The 16,009-nt window shown below is 33.9% G+C and overlaps 1 protein-coding gene across 1 annotated transcript; it reads left to right on the top strand.

Annotated features, from left to right (window-relative positions):
- Nucleotides 1-14,671: 14,671 nt before the first annotated feature.
- Nucleotides 14,672-15,685, top strand: LOC128235184 (tripartite motif-containing protein 45-like). Its single transcript, XM_052949937.1, has one exon. It carries the CDS (start codon nt 14,672-14,674, stop codon nt 15,683-15,685), a length of 1,014 nt encoding a protein of 337 aa, XP_052805897.1.
- The last annotated feature ends 324 nt before the right edge of the window (nt 15,686-16,009 follow it).

A 16,009-nucleotide genomic window follows, 5' to 3' on the forward strand; every position in this document is an offset into this window, starting at 1 on the left:
TCATGGAATTGTGGAAGTTAAGGGACACATGGAATGGGATTGTCGTATTACTATTGGTCTTTCTGCTCGTCACCCTGTTATTTCTGATATTAACTGAATAAAATTTATGAACCGTTAATATGCATTGTCTTACCTTTTTATCAACCCACTGACTAACGCAAACCACCCGTCAGTTTGGACCGCGGTGTTGGACCGCTTAGCATGATCGAAATGGGTTAGGTTAGTTTTGGCTTCCAGGTCGTTTTTGATTCTGTTTGGCAGGCCGTGTAATTTGAAACAAATAACTAACTAAAGATACTTAATTGAAATGTCACAGTATGAGAATGTAGTTGTATGGGTTTTGAACTGTCATACGTAATTCTGAATGAACCGTGTTAGTACCTAAATCATAAAAAAATATGATTACCAAACTAACATTCAATAACTCTAACGCAAAACATAGGTAACAGTGCAAGGATCCATCTTTTGATACGCATTTAAACATAAATACTTGTTATGCATGTTCTGTTTTCTATAAAGATAGGAAACATATGCATTATTAGTCTGTCTAATTATTTCGTTTTTCTCCATTAATATAAGCCCTTAGAAATATTATGAGTTGATGTATTTGAATGAGAGGCCGACTTTTGTTTCACAAATTATGCTCCGAAAGATTTTATTGGTCGTGCCAGTTTTCATGAAAAACAGATTTTGCATCTCTTTGAAATGACACGAAATCTAGTTATAAACTCATGGTTGATTATATTTGATAATAACAAGATTATCGGTACCGAAGCTATCATTCTACATATTCAACTTGCGCTTTAATTTGATAGGTTCTAAAAAAAAACTGAAGTAATTATGCAAGGTAATTGGTGGATGTCCAGAAAAAAACACTACTCTCTAGATTTCTTAAAAATCTTTAAATAAGGAAACGCTAGGAGTGATGATTTTTATTACTTAAAGACATGTATTTTGAACAAGCCAAATCGCGCAGGAGCTCAACCTGGCCGGTTTTCGAACCCACGTCCTTTTTTCAAGCTTCCACATTGTTCACGTTCCGGTGATTATATGTTTGTCCGTTTGTTCGCATTTTACCTAAAGAAAGATGTGCTCACGAAGGTAGCCATTCTTCGGGTTATAAGGGTAATATGCGGATGGCTCAACATATTTGTGCTGCTTGTTGGGTTAAGTTTATGTTTAAACTTTTGGCTACTGAGCTTGTTTTTGTAGTTTTTCACATAGGTATTAAGGACAAAGAAATCTGCAATGTTCTTTAATATTAGTGTACCCGCATTCATGGACGATAATAATGATATCATATTTTTGGGAAATACTTGAATATTGTATGAACACTGCTTTTGCAAGTGTCATTATACAAAAAGAATGATTCTTTATAAATTTTGCAACAGTAATCTATCAAAAACGTTCAATACTTATGTGAATCAAAGCGCTTAAAGCATACAATGACTTTCGGCCTGCAGTGTTTTGTGAATATAGTCATGTAATTGTAAAACATAATTATTAATATAAACATCTAAAGATAGTATATGCTCGCTAATAATTTCCTTTTAACTTATAGAGTTTAATGTTGATTCTCAATGAGATCATGAAGTATAGTCACTTGAAATGTGGTATACGCCAAATAGTTACTTATAAGGTATGGAGCAATTCTCAATATCAAATAAAACCTTACATGGAGCTTTGGTTTCATAAACAATGCACTGCCACGGATGAAGCATTAAGGAAATTTTAGTAAAATCTACTCTACACTTAAAACTTGACTTAGGCGTATTTAATTTACTAGCAGGGTATGCCAGCTAAAACAAATGCATCCCAACAAAATGCATTAGACATATTAATTATGATTATGTTTTTAAGACTTCTTTCTATAACGCCAAATACGTCTGGATCGAATCACCAACATACTATCTATTCCCTGTATGTTTGATGTACATGTATAATAATGCCCTCAACATATGTCACTCGTGGACAAAATGAACAGATTTATATCAGTTTTTGTTTTAAATAGGCATATGCATAATTCTCAAGATATTGGACTGAAATTACAGAGACAAACTAAGAAATATTCACATTCTTTTCGTTTCATTTGACATAACATAACAATGATACAAACTGTAGCAGGTCGACAGCCTGTCAACGCTTTACGCGTTTTGATTTGAATGGTAAAAGTGTATAATATTCATTTAGTAATGGTTAAAAGGTTGTTAGTATGTACTTACACAAAACAATGGTTTTATGCGACACACATTTTAGAAACACAATTAAAAACTACCAATCTAATTAAACAAATTTCAAGTAATAGCCGATTTAGGCAATTTGAAACGTAACAAAATATACTTATGAATGCCCGACAATCACCAAAAAAATTGATTGTAGGATAAAGTGAAGTATTATAATTTCATTTAAATCGTTATGAATTGATATTTTACGCCTAATTAGCATTTAATTGCATCATAATACGATCCATATTTGTTTCGAGTTTTAACGACCTCTCAGGGTTTATTTCCGGAGAATAAACCTGTCCGAATGCGATAACCCACAGTCTATTCTTAACTACAATGTACATGTAGATATTATCGGTCCTCGGCCGAAGCAAAATCTAAACACAGGTATATAATACATGTATTTATTTGATTCAGTACGCGTTTATTTTGAAACTATTTGCGGATTCTACTTTTTATATTGCGTTCTGTAACCCGCCGATATTAAAAGAATTGCTTTTTGTACAATTTCAATAGCGTTATATTACGCAGAACGCATCTTATTCAAATATATTAACCGCATAACATAGATTGAAAACTCATTACAGCGCTATTTATAGCAAGCTAATTAATATGCAGAACGCAGTCCGTTGCTATTAGAGCAGATTGCTTACTAGGTATTTTCGATGTAAATGTTAAGGTAAATTAGGTGACCACCGCAGTTTATAAACGCGCTGGGGTTGATACGCCCGTGCGCGCTTTAATTCGCCAAAAGTTTAAAATGTTATGTCGATCTGCTGATGCGATTTCCGAGATACGGTTATAAAAGTCTGCAGGCCTAGCGGCCTAGAACCTAAAAACTACAGAAACAAGCTCAGTAGCCAAACGTTTAAACATAAAGCCCATTTAATGGCACAGAGTAAACGCCAAAAACATAGAACACAAAAACAAAAAATCACAAACAAGAAACATGAAAGAACAGCACAAAACTCCACAAACAACACAGTGCGAAATGGGCGTCAAGCGTCCCCTACCGGTTTTAAGCCTTGTAAAAAGGATGAGCGTGTCTCCATGAACACTTTAATAAGTCCTACCAATGATTCAAAGTTGTTTAAGTCACTTCACCCCATGTACAAGTGAACTTATGGCATTTACAGTAAACTTTAACCATCAAAATGCAACAGTCTTAGCAGTGAAACCTACCAGATCACCCATGTCTACTTATGACGTATTGCTCTGTATCCACATATTGCGTTTCATGAACTTAGCTTTGATACTTTTTGAGTTATCAAAGGACCGAATTGGCTATGTTTTTAATGTAAAGGGCAATAACTCTGCATTATCTAGTCTGACGAAAATAATAAACTAACGTGCATAATTTCAATATTGCCCTCCATCCACATTCTAAGTTGCATTAACATAGCTTTGATACATTTTGAGTTATCACAGGACCGAATTGGCTATATTTTTATGTAAAGGGCAATAACTCTGTATTATCTTGTCTGACGAAAGAAATAAACAAATGTGCATAATCTCCATATTGCCCTCTTTTCACATACTAAGTTTCATTAACCTAGCTTGGATACTTTTTTTGTTATCCCAGGACCGAGATTATTTTTCCGTCAACAGCTGTATTCTGAATAAGTCAAGGGCCATAACTCTTCATAATGTTGTCTGACGAAAAAGTAACTAATATACATAATTTCCATTTCACCCTCCATCCACATTAAGTTTCATGAAACTAGCTTTGATACTTTTGAGTTATCACAGAACCAAATTGGCTATATTTTTAACAAGTAAAGGACCATATCTCTGGATTACTTTATATGACGAAAAAAAAACCTAATGTGCATAATCTCCATATTGCCCTCTTTCCACATACTAAGTTTCATTAACCTAGCTTGGATACTTTTTTAGTTATCCCAGGACCGGATTTTTTTCTTTTTCACTCAATAGCTATATTTTTAATAATTCAAGGTCCATAGCTCTGCATAACTTTGCCTGATGAAAAAAAAAAACAACTAATGTGCATAATCTCCATTTTACCCTCTATCAACATATTAAGTTTCATGAACCTAGCTTTGATACTTTTGGAGTTATCACAGGACCAAATTGGCTACATTTTTAATAAGTCAAGGGCCATAACTCTGCATTACTTTGTCCGACGAAAAAAAACTAAGGTGCATAAGCTCCATATTGCCATCTTTCCACATACTAAGTTTCATTAACCTAGCTTGGATACTTTTTTAGTTATCCTAGGACCGAGAATTTTGTGGACGGACGGATGGAAGGACGGACGGACGGATGGTCGGTTAACCTTAAGTCCCCTCCGGTGAAACCGGTAGGGGACTAATAAACTAATGGGAATACCCCAAGTTCTTCTATGATTAGGGATCCCAACTCTTCAAGGGTCTGACGAAGGAAAACAATTCAGAGTTAATAATGCAAAATAAACTTTTCAAAGATATAAAGCAGGTATCGTTTGAAACTATAAATATTCCACACAGTCTGCTTAAACAAATGAAAGGTTTAGAACTGTGTGATAAAAGAGTTTCATTATAATGAAAAGCATCATTGCACTTACTCTGGGAATAAACAAGGAAAACATTTAATTTATAAAAAATGAAATTAAATGTATATTTGCTAAAACCTTCTTCCAAATGATAACCAGTAGTACAATTTTGAAATTAAGTGAAGTTATACGTTGCATCATTACGAGGGAACCGAACGGTGAAAAAAAACGGTTTTAAAGATAACACAAATCTTCATTTTTTTAATTAAAAGATCTGAAAGCTTAGTTATGTAAGGACGCCATATCAACTTTATATTTCTATAAGGAGCTCATTCTCGAAAACCAGAAGGCAAGTTCTGTTCAAAGTATTGCCATTATCAGTGTGTGTATAGCACGTGATAAATTACGTCATACGCTACGTCTGAAGGCAAATTTTGTTTAAAATGATGACTTAAATCAAAGATAACTTTTATTTAACTATACCCTTTTGTAAATAAAACAAAGGGCAGTCTATGTCGCTTAAAGAGCCCCGTTTTCGATTTATTACCAAAGTTTGATAAGATAAGCTTAATACGATATCCGTTGCATGTATCCACATTATCAATAGTAGGATGAAGGTATACCCTTCTTGCTAAACGAAAGTTTGATACGATATATAATGTGTGTATCCACATTTTCAATAGAAGGATGACCAGTTAAATTCTGCGGTGCATCTTGCTTTGATTTATAGAAATTGCTGATTTTATCTGTAAATAATATATGTTCTACTGGATGAATGGTTAATTTATCAAAACCACGTCCGCTCTTATAATATACAAAAATCAAAGAGTTATTATTCGTTTTGATTTTATAACCATGTTCTCCCAACCGGGCTTTCAGTGGCCTCCCTGTCCGTCTTACATACTGTACTTTCTCTTTTCAAGAAAGCACATGTATAATATAAGATGGTTTTCAAGAGACGTTTTCCTTGAGTAAACAGTTACCCAGCAAGCAAGGCTAAATGGGTCCCATATGGGCTGAATCTGGGCACAAAGCCCATATGGGGCCCATATAGGACCCATATGGTTGAGAATGCCCAGATGGGACCCAGATGGGACCCATATAGCTGTTCATCTATATTAATTGGATATACAAAGGGAAACGAAGATCATTGTTATATGAAAATATGTAAACATCGATACTATGTGAAAAAAATTCATTATTTCATGAATCGGATTCACATCTTTTGACATTATATGCCCCAGATAGGTCCCATATGGGTCCCATATACTCGGCATTATCATTATAGTAGGGCAGTGTTAGATGGAAAGGCACGATGTTGTGGCGATGATACATAAATACACAAGGAACAAATATTTTTCCGTATTTTCATTTTTTTATTACTTCTTAAATATAAACCTTTTGCTATTGTGTTTTTAGTAGCAATTTAGTCACAAATAAAAAAAAAATATGCAGAAAAAATTGTCACGTGACATTTTATAGACGCGCGGATGATGAACGTGATTGAGTGAAAAAATAATGGTTAAATTCATCTTTAAAGAAAAGGTAAGGGTTCTTATTTAACTTTTAAAGCAACTTGTATTTATATTTAAAGTAATTTGATTTTAAACAAGTGAATTACTGATGAATTTCTTGTAGAAGTATTGTTTGTGCTACGATTTTGTATTTTGTCATATAATTTCGCGATAATATATAAATTATAAAGTAAAGGCATTCGGGATGGCAGATGCCAAAACAAAACAAAACTAAATAAAAACAACGGCAAATTAATGGTTCATGCAGGTGTGTGGAACCTATTTACATATAGACCTCCAAAGAGATTTTAACATTCTTTTCTCTTGAATGGATTCTGACAATCATTAATCTTTTATCCAATTTAAAAGTGCACCAAGGATCGAGGCTGTACGAGGATATGAGCCAGGGTGCCACTGATGCTAATGGTGATGATGAGAATGATGGCCCTGTTACAGTCAAGACCAACACCCCTCAACATTCCAGCTACCTGTTCATTATTCGATGCTCGGCAGAGCAGAATCCAAAAAGGTAAATAGAAAATGTTAATGGAATGTAGTATGGTTTTCATAATTGAACCTTGCATCTTTTTATTATTATAAACATTATAAAACAGCCAATCACATTATTGGTTTAATGGTTCACTGTTTATTACCTGAAGTGTCTTGTTTAAATTTTTATTTTTGACAGAATGTTATTTATTCCAGATCAGGACACCTGGATCTTTGTGATTTTGGAAAACCAGCAGGAGCAATTGCAATAGCATACGCAGCTCCTGCGTCTCATCCTGGCGAGAGGTTCAGCACAAGATGCAGTTCCGAGTGAGTTGCCAGAGGATATATCTTTCCCCCTCAAAACTGTGGTGGATTTGGCAGCCTTCAAAGAGCGAAAGTCACAAGCGAATGCTGCAACATCCATTGTAAGTTTCCCAAACATAGTTGACTGATTTTTTATGAGGTGTCTTTAAATTTAAAAATGCATAATTTGAGCTTTAAAATTACATTTTGAAGTGACATTACTCATTTAAGTTTGTTTTTGAAACGTGATCTGATATTATCAATATAAGGGCAGACACACAAACTGAGCCAGTACAGGGGGCGCTGACAGTGCTTCAAATTTTAATATTTAATTGTACCACATTGAGTGTGATACTGTGGTTCTGCTTGAAAGTTTTTGCTGTTTTGCATTTATATGTGGATTTACAGGCATTTTCATGCACAACTTTTTGTTCAAGGTAAAAAACTTGGCAGAATATGGTGGGAGTGACACAGTGGGCACGTTTTCCCGGATAATGAAGACGGTGTTGACAACAAATCTGGCCCGCCAATACAACCTAAAGGAAACCAATCAAAAAAAAGAAACTGGACAGACTCCACTTGATAAACATCTTTTTCAGTAGGTGGTTTTGTTGCTGTATATATTAAGGTGTGCTAAATGAAACTACCTATGCTGTGCATATACATCAATGGATTTAAAAAAAATTATATAACTGAGCATTAGTGTTAAAAAATGATAAACTTTTTAAGATACCTAAATTTATCTGCCTAGCTAAAATTACCATATATAGTTGACGATAAAATGCTGCTTATTTATTACTAAACATTTGATAATCATTTTGATTAAATAACTGTCTCAGATATTCATCTATCCACTAACACTATTTACAGGATGTCAATAATTGAACCCAGCAACACACTTTAGAACCGCAAGGAAATGGAGGGGGCCATATAGAAGTGGCTTTCCGAGTCGCGGAGTCGTGAGGTTGACCGCAAAGACCGAGCAAGAGTCACCCCGATGCTTCCTGAGTAGAATGTTGACTTATTTACTTACCATAAAATTTACGATTCCACGAACCACGAACATACGGATTTACGACTCAGAATTAAACCAGCAAAACTTGTCAGACTATTTTTCAAATTGATAATATACAATATGTATGCTTCTATTGTTTTATCATAAACACATCAATGTTGTGTGACATGTTATGTAGTTTGTATGCAAAATGTATCACAATAATGTAATAATGAGATATCTCCAACTTTTCCCCTAAATTTTCATATCATTAAGGGCTTCAAGAAGAGCATTTCTTATCTATATTTATAGGCAAATCCATGTTGCTTTTACTTTTTTGTATAAACATAAGACAAACTGTCCATGACTAATAAGAGACCCATCAACAAGACAAATATATTTAGTTCACATTTGGATGATTGTTCTAAAGAAGACTCTTAATAAGCGAAACCTGTTGACATTGAATAATTATCATAATATCTCGGAATGATGTCAGTTTTTGTTTTACTATATTTTCTTATCCTGGGTACACCATTTTAAACTTTGATACACTCAAAATAAACTTATTTTTAGACGAAGTAAGAAATTTGGCTGAATGAAATAAGCTACTTAAGGGTGTTACGCTTAAGAACTTTCGAGAAATTGGGGCCAGATGACTTTAATTATATCAACCCCATTTATTTCCCTGGCGATAACAGTGATCCCAGATTTGTATATGGTAGATCCATTTTTTAACCTATGGATTGAGCGTGTATATATTAATAAATTCTTCTTGATATACAACAATGAATCAGGTCTAAATGATATAATTTTATTATGTAAATATTTCTTATAACTTATATGCTGTTGCTCTACTTTTGTTTCATATGTATTTTGTAATGTAACTCAACATACATGGATGAAATAAGGATATATATATATATATATATATATATATATATATATATATATATATATATATATATATATATATATGTTTTAACATTCAGTCATGTCAGTTCACTAGTCAGTATTACAAGGTGCATTAATTGTGTTAGTCAATAGCTCTGGTTTGTGTTTAATTTTTTCTCCTTTTAAATTCTTTTTTATTTTACATGTATGATTTTTGTGATTGAATCCAATGTACCAATGAACTTGAAACTGTTATTTCATTTCTGGTTTGAAACGCTGCTTTATGTCTAAGCAATATTGTTATACTTGAATGTGTAGATGCACTCCATGCTCTGTTTATTAGAATTGTGCGTCTTTCGATTAGTGTTTTTTTTAAACACATTCGTTAAAGCATTCGGAGCTCCGCGGCCATTTTTATCGAAAACAACCTTAGATGTATGCCGGTACATCAGTTAAATTTCTTAATTATATCATTAATTAAATGTAGGGTTTTAGAATTGTTTTTATTGATCTAAGATTAAATTGATTGCCAGTGAATATTGCAAACATAATTAAGATTCCCAAGAGTTAAGTCATAAAGTTTAACTGCTAAAAAAAATACTACGCGATCTACTTGCAGCGGACTTAAACGTACCGCTTTTTGAGTATGTAAACCGTCCAAATACATCAGAGGTTGTTTTTGATAAAATGGCCGAGGAGCTCCGAATGTCGTTAAAGCCTTTAAAAAGTGTGTTTTTTACATGTAATTTTTGTCACACTTTTTCAGTTTGACAGCTTTAACTGACAGATACAATCAATAAAACAAAGCTTTCACTTATTATTAAGTTATTAATCAAATTATAAATGTACTAGATAGTTTTAGCTTGGTATTGTCAAACCAAACTGAAAAAAATGTGTCATAATTTCAGTGACATTTTTCTTGTGTGCCACTTTTATATTGCCAGTATTACGCAAAATCTTAACATTGTCAGCATGTAATTTTTGTTGTCTTTTTATGTGTACATCTTGTTTTACATTTCTAATGTTTTCATGTTAATAAACTTAATAAGATTATTGCTATCTTTGTTGTGTAATGAAATATTATGTTGACATTATGTCATTTGTACTTCTCAACATAGCTGTTTGTAGAGATAATCAATGAAAGGATAGTAATGCAATAGGTGAACACTCAAGATCAAATATTTTAGGTAATTGGAATCAATATATTATAACCTGTAATAACAAAAGTAACGGTTTACCCCAAATTAATTGCTTAGGTAGGGCATATAGAGCCCACAAATACCATGTGGGACCCATATGGGTCCCATATCAAGCCCTGTTCAAAAACCCATTTGGGGCCCATATGGGTCCTAAATCGAGCCCAGTTCCAAAACCCATGTGGGGCCCATATGGGTCCCACATTCAGCCCATATGGGTTGCCCATATGGGACCCACATGGAGCCCTGTTGCAAAACCCATGTGGGGCCCAGATGGGTAGCCCATATGGGACCCATATGGTAACCCATGTGGGACCCATATGGGTCCCATAAGTTTTGCTGGCTGGGTATGTTCTATTTTTTTATGGAAGACGTACTATTTCGACTATTTCGAAGAAAAGAACAGTAGGTACATTTCCCAGAAATGCACGAAGAAATTTTAGGATACAAGCCCCGCCGTTACTTTCGTTTGAAATTTTAATTGAGAGGCGACCACTCTTAAATTCTTGGAGAAAAGTTTATTATTTGAATGTACTTAATAGTAACATATCTGCAATTACAATGGCTGTAAATGTAGGCTGTTTTCTAATTGCAAATAAACAAAAACACGATTGAAAAGCCATTTTGCACCTAAGAGACGGTCAAGGCGCACTGTCCCTTAGAATGATAATAAAATGGCACTTAAAAGACTTATGTTTGTCATAGCGCCGTTGTCATGAACGTTATTTAAAGGTATTATTTCGGTTGAATGTAAACAAATGCAGATTGAACGTGACAATAAATGGATCGTCGGCAATCGTGTGTTTCTGCAAAGCAGATCTGTGTAATCAACAGGACCTCGAGTATGTGGACAAAAATCTCACAGCGTCTGTCATTGGGTTGTTTCGGAACAATATTGTTTGTTTGCTTTACAGTTCTATAATGGTATTGAAGAAATGGTTTATGTGTTAGATATGTGTTTGCTGTTGTTGTTTTTGGTCTCAATTATATTGGTATTTAGTGTTTTGCTTGAATAATACGAGCGTTTTATAAAACCCTTTTAGGCGAAGTGTAAGTACCTTAAATAGTTTACTTATATACTGTTGAGTATCGATTGATAGTTCAATATACAGCTTGTACTCCAACTACTAGTAGAATTTAATCTCTTCCCTTTAAAAGAGGATTTTATAACGTGTACGTTTATAAGAACTGGTTTTTTTATTAGACTGGTTTGTTTAATATCAAATGGTGATGTTTGTGTTATATGTGTTCCTGTCGCTCTAGTTTTAAAACAGTGATTTAAACACTTTAAAAACACTGTTACCATGTTGTTTCTTGTTATATATTATTGTATTGGTAAATAATATTCCTGATTCTTGTTGTTATTTCAAAATGCTGGAATTGTCACATACATTTGAAGGTTATGATCTCGTATCGACCCTGATTTCAGACCAGTCTGAATAGTTTATTGACGTCGCGTGGACGTCAGTTTGGGATAGGTCTCAATGTTGTACCATAGAATGTCACGTGATCAAAATGGACCAGTCAACATTATTATTGTAAAATATGAATACAAAATATGTTTGATAAAAACAACCTTTATAAACAAACAATTGCATAAAATTATTAAAGAAAAAGGGAACATCCACATACAAAAAAACGTTTGTCTTATACCGTTATTACAAACCTTTGGGTACATTAAATGGGTATTCAATAACTTGTCCTCAAACCCGTAGGCTACGGTTTTTATATTTTTGGTTCACGAACTAAGGACCCGATTCATCAAAGCTCAGGAAAACGTTTCGGAGGATGTTTTTCATATTTAAAGTAATTTGATTTTAAATAAATGAATAAACTTAAAAAAGTCAATAACCATTCATTACATGTGACACTATCAATGATATCATGTAGGAACTGTACGTAACCCAACAATTACATAGGCTCACACGATAAAGCGTCAGCCAATCAAATCTCAGGATTTTCAGTTTAGATAATTCCGGTTTGAGTTTATTACCTTCTAGAAAAGTGGATTACCCTGAAAACCGAAAAAACAGAAAACACTTTTGTGTTCATAAGTATATACAATAGAGTATTCGAAGGGGTTGTTGCGGCTAGAGTTCATACAATATTTTGTTTGAGGGATGTTTATCCCAACATAAACCAACATATATACATTCTTACACAGTGGTAGGTGCTGATATTGTCAGAACAGTGACCGGGCAGAGGTTTGGGTGGTTACCTATTATTTGTTCTCACATAGGAGTAAAACTATTTTACAAATACTAGTATACATTACGATCAGTGGCGGGTCGCTCCAAGCCCGCCACCACCACCCAAATATGTCGAAGTGATATTTTCATATCAATATGGTATGGGACCACTCCCGGATAAGGAAATATGGTCGACATATGGATCTTTAGTGTCAATGTCGTGGTAACATAAAGATTACCTTCAGCTGAAAGTCGGTTTCCGATCAATATATGAAAAACGCTTAGACCTAGAGACCTTGAACTTGGTAGAGATTCCACGAGCATAACCAGTACCCTAACTATTGTTAGGTCAGTTTGTCAAGGGTCAAGATTCATTTCAATAACTGAAGAATGCTTTTATCCACGAACCTCAAACTTGGTATTCTGAGTTAATGCATCGGCTTCCTTTTAGTCATGTTTCAAGAACAAACAATAGTGACGTCTATTAGTGACGATGCTTCAAATTAGACCTGTTGTCGTATTGGCCCAGGTTTTAAACCAGTAGACATTTAACATTTGAACAAGTGTATAAAAGAAGAGCGACTTCGAACGAACAACGAACGAGAGCAGTTATTTAAATGTTGTATATGCTATCTACTAGAAGTCATTTAAAAAATATTGTTTATTTGCTGGCTTTTCGTGGCTTTTCGTGACATTTAGTGTTGTTCGTGACATTTTGTGCTTTTTTGCACTTTCGGCAATGATACACCTTTATGGTATCAGGTTACTAACTGCCATTTTTAATTGAAGTCTGCGATTGTTGCTGTTTTCCCCTTAATGTAAATCTATGATTAAAATAATGCATTTTTCTAGCGGAACTATAGAAAGACCAAGGCCGGTATTCATAAAACAGCTCAAGTAATTTCTTCATTTAATTCTATTTTCTTGGAATGTTCATACTTCATTTATAGAACGTTTTGAACATAAAAGTATACATGCATTAAAACCAATGAACATTTAGTATTTCAAACAGTTTTAAAATATTATGTTTTGATCATTGAGATAATGATTTGAAGAATATGACTCAAGTTATATGATATGAGAATACCGGTCGCCTTGAAAAAATAGTTTAAGTTAACCATTTCTTATCTTTGGACCAATAAATACATTAAACTCCCAGCGAAAGCGGGTCAAATCGGCCCACTTCCAAAAAGGCCGAATACAAGAAAGGCCTGGTCAAGAAATGCCCAGTTCGTAAGTAAATATGCCTTATGTTTGATACGCGTTGTTTTCATGAATCTTTAAAAGTGAACCATTTATTTTAATAAAAGAAAACATTAGTGTCATAAGATATTGTTCTAATCAGTTCAGAAATTAGCATTTTGCATCATATTTCGCCAAAAAAACTAATAAAACTGCGTTATGCATAAGTGAACATTTTATTTGTTTTAAACTATATTTATTCCTATGGCAACAATGTTATAACTTAAACTTCCATATCTTTTACATACATTTAGTCTTGACAAGCATCACATTACAAATGAATACATTTAGACAATGCGAACAGTAAGGAAATTCAACCTATAGCCTTTTTCACATTACTACATCCTTCTCCCCTAATCGGATAGTTAATTTATGAATCCATTGAAAAGCTTTCCATGATATAAAACTTCCGTGTTTTGATTACATATGATAGCATTTATAAGTTGAATCCTGGAGTTGGCAATTGTACTACAAAAACACAGAACGTTATCAAGTTAAAGACGGATATTGACTGATAAAAATGTCAAACACTCTTTAAATGTACATTAAAAAACCTACTGTCCTCGATTAGGTATTTGCGGAAAATAGTGTTTGAACGTTTCAAACAAATTTAAGTAGATGTACAAAGAACTTTGATTCTTTTAAACAATAATTCACATAACATAATAAACATATACACATGACTACATGGTTATGAATTATAAAAGCATGTACTGGTATTTAAAATTGATATATATATATATATATATATATATATCACAAATTTTACAGCACTTTAAGGTTGTTGAAAAAAATCAAATCGAAGATTTTCATATTTCCGTTCGAAAATTAATGTTTTATGGCGTGCATAATTCGATACTTTTAAACCCCGCCATGGTTTTGGCGCGGGTAAGCTCAGCCTTCTCAATTTGTTCCTTGATATTGTATATACGAACACAAATTGTACTCATATTGAAAAGAAATGTATTTCCTTTAAAATTTGGTGAAAGCCGTGATTTTACATGGATTCTAAAATGTATTCACAAAAAGCAGAATACAAAATGAATATCGTACACTTTATAATATGTTTAGTGTTTACAAACGCATATGATATTTTATATAATTTCACATTTGTTCTTCTTTAATACTAAGAACATGGACGTTCTGGGGAAGACATTTCAAGCAGGACCATCAGCGGACGGAACCTACTGCCAGCCCTGTGAACAAGATAACGAACTCCTCCCTGCTGAGGCCTTCTGTACGGTTAGTAAGGAGTTCTTCTGCTCCGAATGCGCAAGTCTCCATAGAAAACAGAAGATGTCTAGATATCATACCCTTCGTAACAAGTCTGACATGCCGACATCTATCAGTGTAATAGAAGATGAATATGAATGTACAGAGCTTTGTGAGATCCATCCCAAAGAGAACATCAAATATTTTTGCCCAACCCACCACACCCTGAATTGTGGACATTGTGTAGTGCATAATCATCGAACGTGTCATGTTGATGTCATATCAGATGTATCTAAGGCCTTCAAAGATGGCCAAGAGTATGGGGATGTCATGAAAGCAATTGCCAGGTTATTTGAAAACATTGATTCCTGCGCGTCTGATGTGGAGAACAACGTTGAAGCTGTAGCAAAACTTGGTGAAAATGAGATTTTCAAGCTGGGAAGATATCGAGAGGAAGTTAACAAGTATTTTGAAGAAAGACAACAAGCACTATTGTACCTTTTAGAGGAGATAAAAAGAATGGATGATGAACTACTTGGGTCTCTGAAACCCAAATATACAAACCTTAAGTCCAAGCTGGAAGAAATAAATGTCAAACTTGAAGGACAAAAAAACAACATGATACAGTTGTTTATAGAGACAAAAAGAGCCAAGAAGCTATTAGAGGTTCTGCAGAATGACCTTGCTGACATTAACAAGGAGCATGTTGTTCACTACTACGAGTTCAGGAAGGATCCAGCTACAGACCGTCTGATTGCATCTGACACTGGCCTTGGGACTTTAAAAACATTACGACTGAGCCGCACAAGATCGCATCCGCATCCAATCTCGTTCCTTACTTATGAAGTTGTTTACTTAACCTTTAACCAGATTGCAATAACGTTTAATGAAGTATTTTATAAGTTGACGATATATCGACAAATAAATATAAAATAGTGTTCACATTATACTACCCTATCTTTACAACAGAAACAAAAACGTTCATTACGAGATACACAAAACCCCCTATTTTAAGAAACTACAAGTGCATTAACTTATCAGGTATTAAGTTATCATAGGCATATGCATAACCATATGTTTTAAGGTAGCCATTGTACAAGTATGTGAATTTTTAATGACAAGTGACCCCATGTTATTTGGTATTAATTGAAAGGGCTTAATGAGAGGAGAAATAATATGTCGTTTTTTAAATAAACAATTAGTATAAACAAGCTGTTTTGACCTTGAAAGATTGCCAAATAGGTCAATCCAAGCCGGATT

Source organism: Mya arenaria, chromosome 1 (assembly GCF_026914265.1).
Source record: "Mya arenaria isolate MELC-2E11 chromosome 1, ASM2691426v1".
Classification (NCBI taxonomy): domain Eukaryota; kingdom Metazoa; phylum Mollusca; class Bivalvia; order Myida; family Myidae; genus Mya; species Mya arenaria.

Bases quoted from the DNA above. Each gene is read 5' to 3' on its own strand.
- LOC128235184 (XM_052949937.1), top strand. From the start codon at position 14,672: ATGGACGTTCTGGGGAAGACATTTCAAGCAGGACCATCAGCGGACGGA.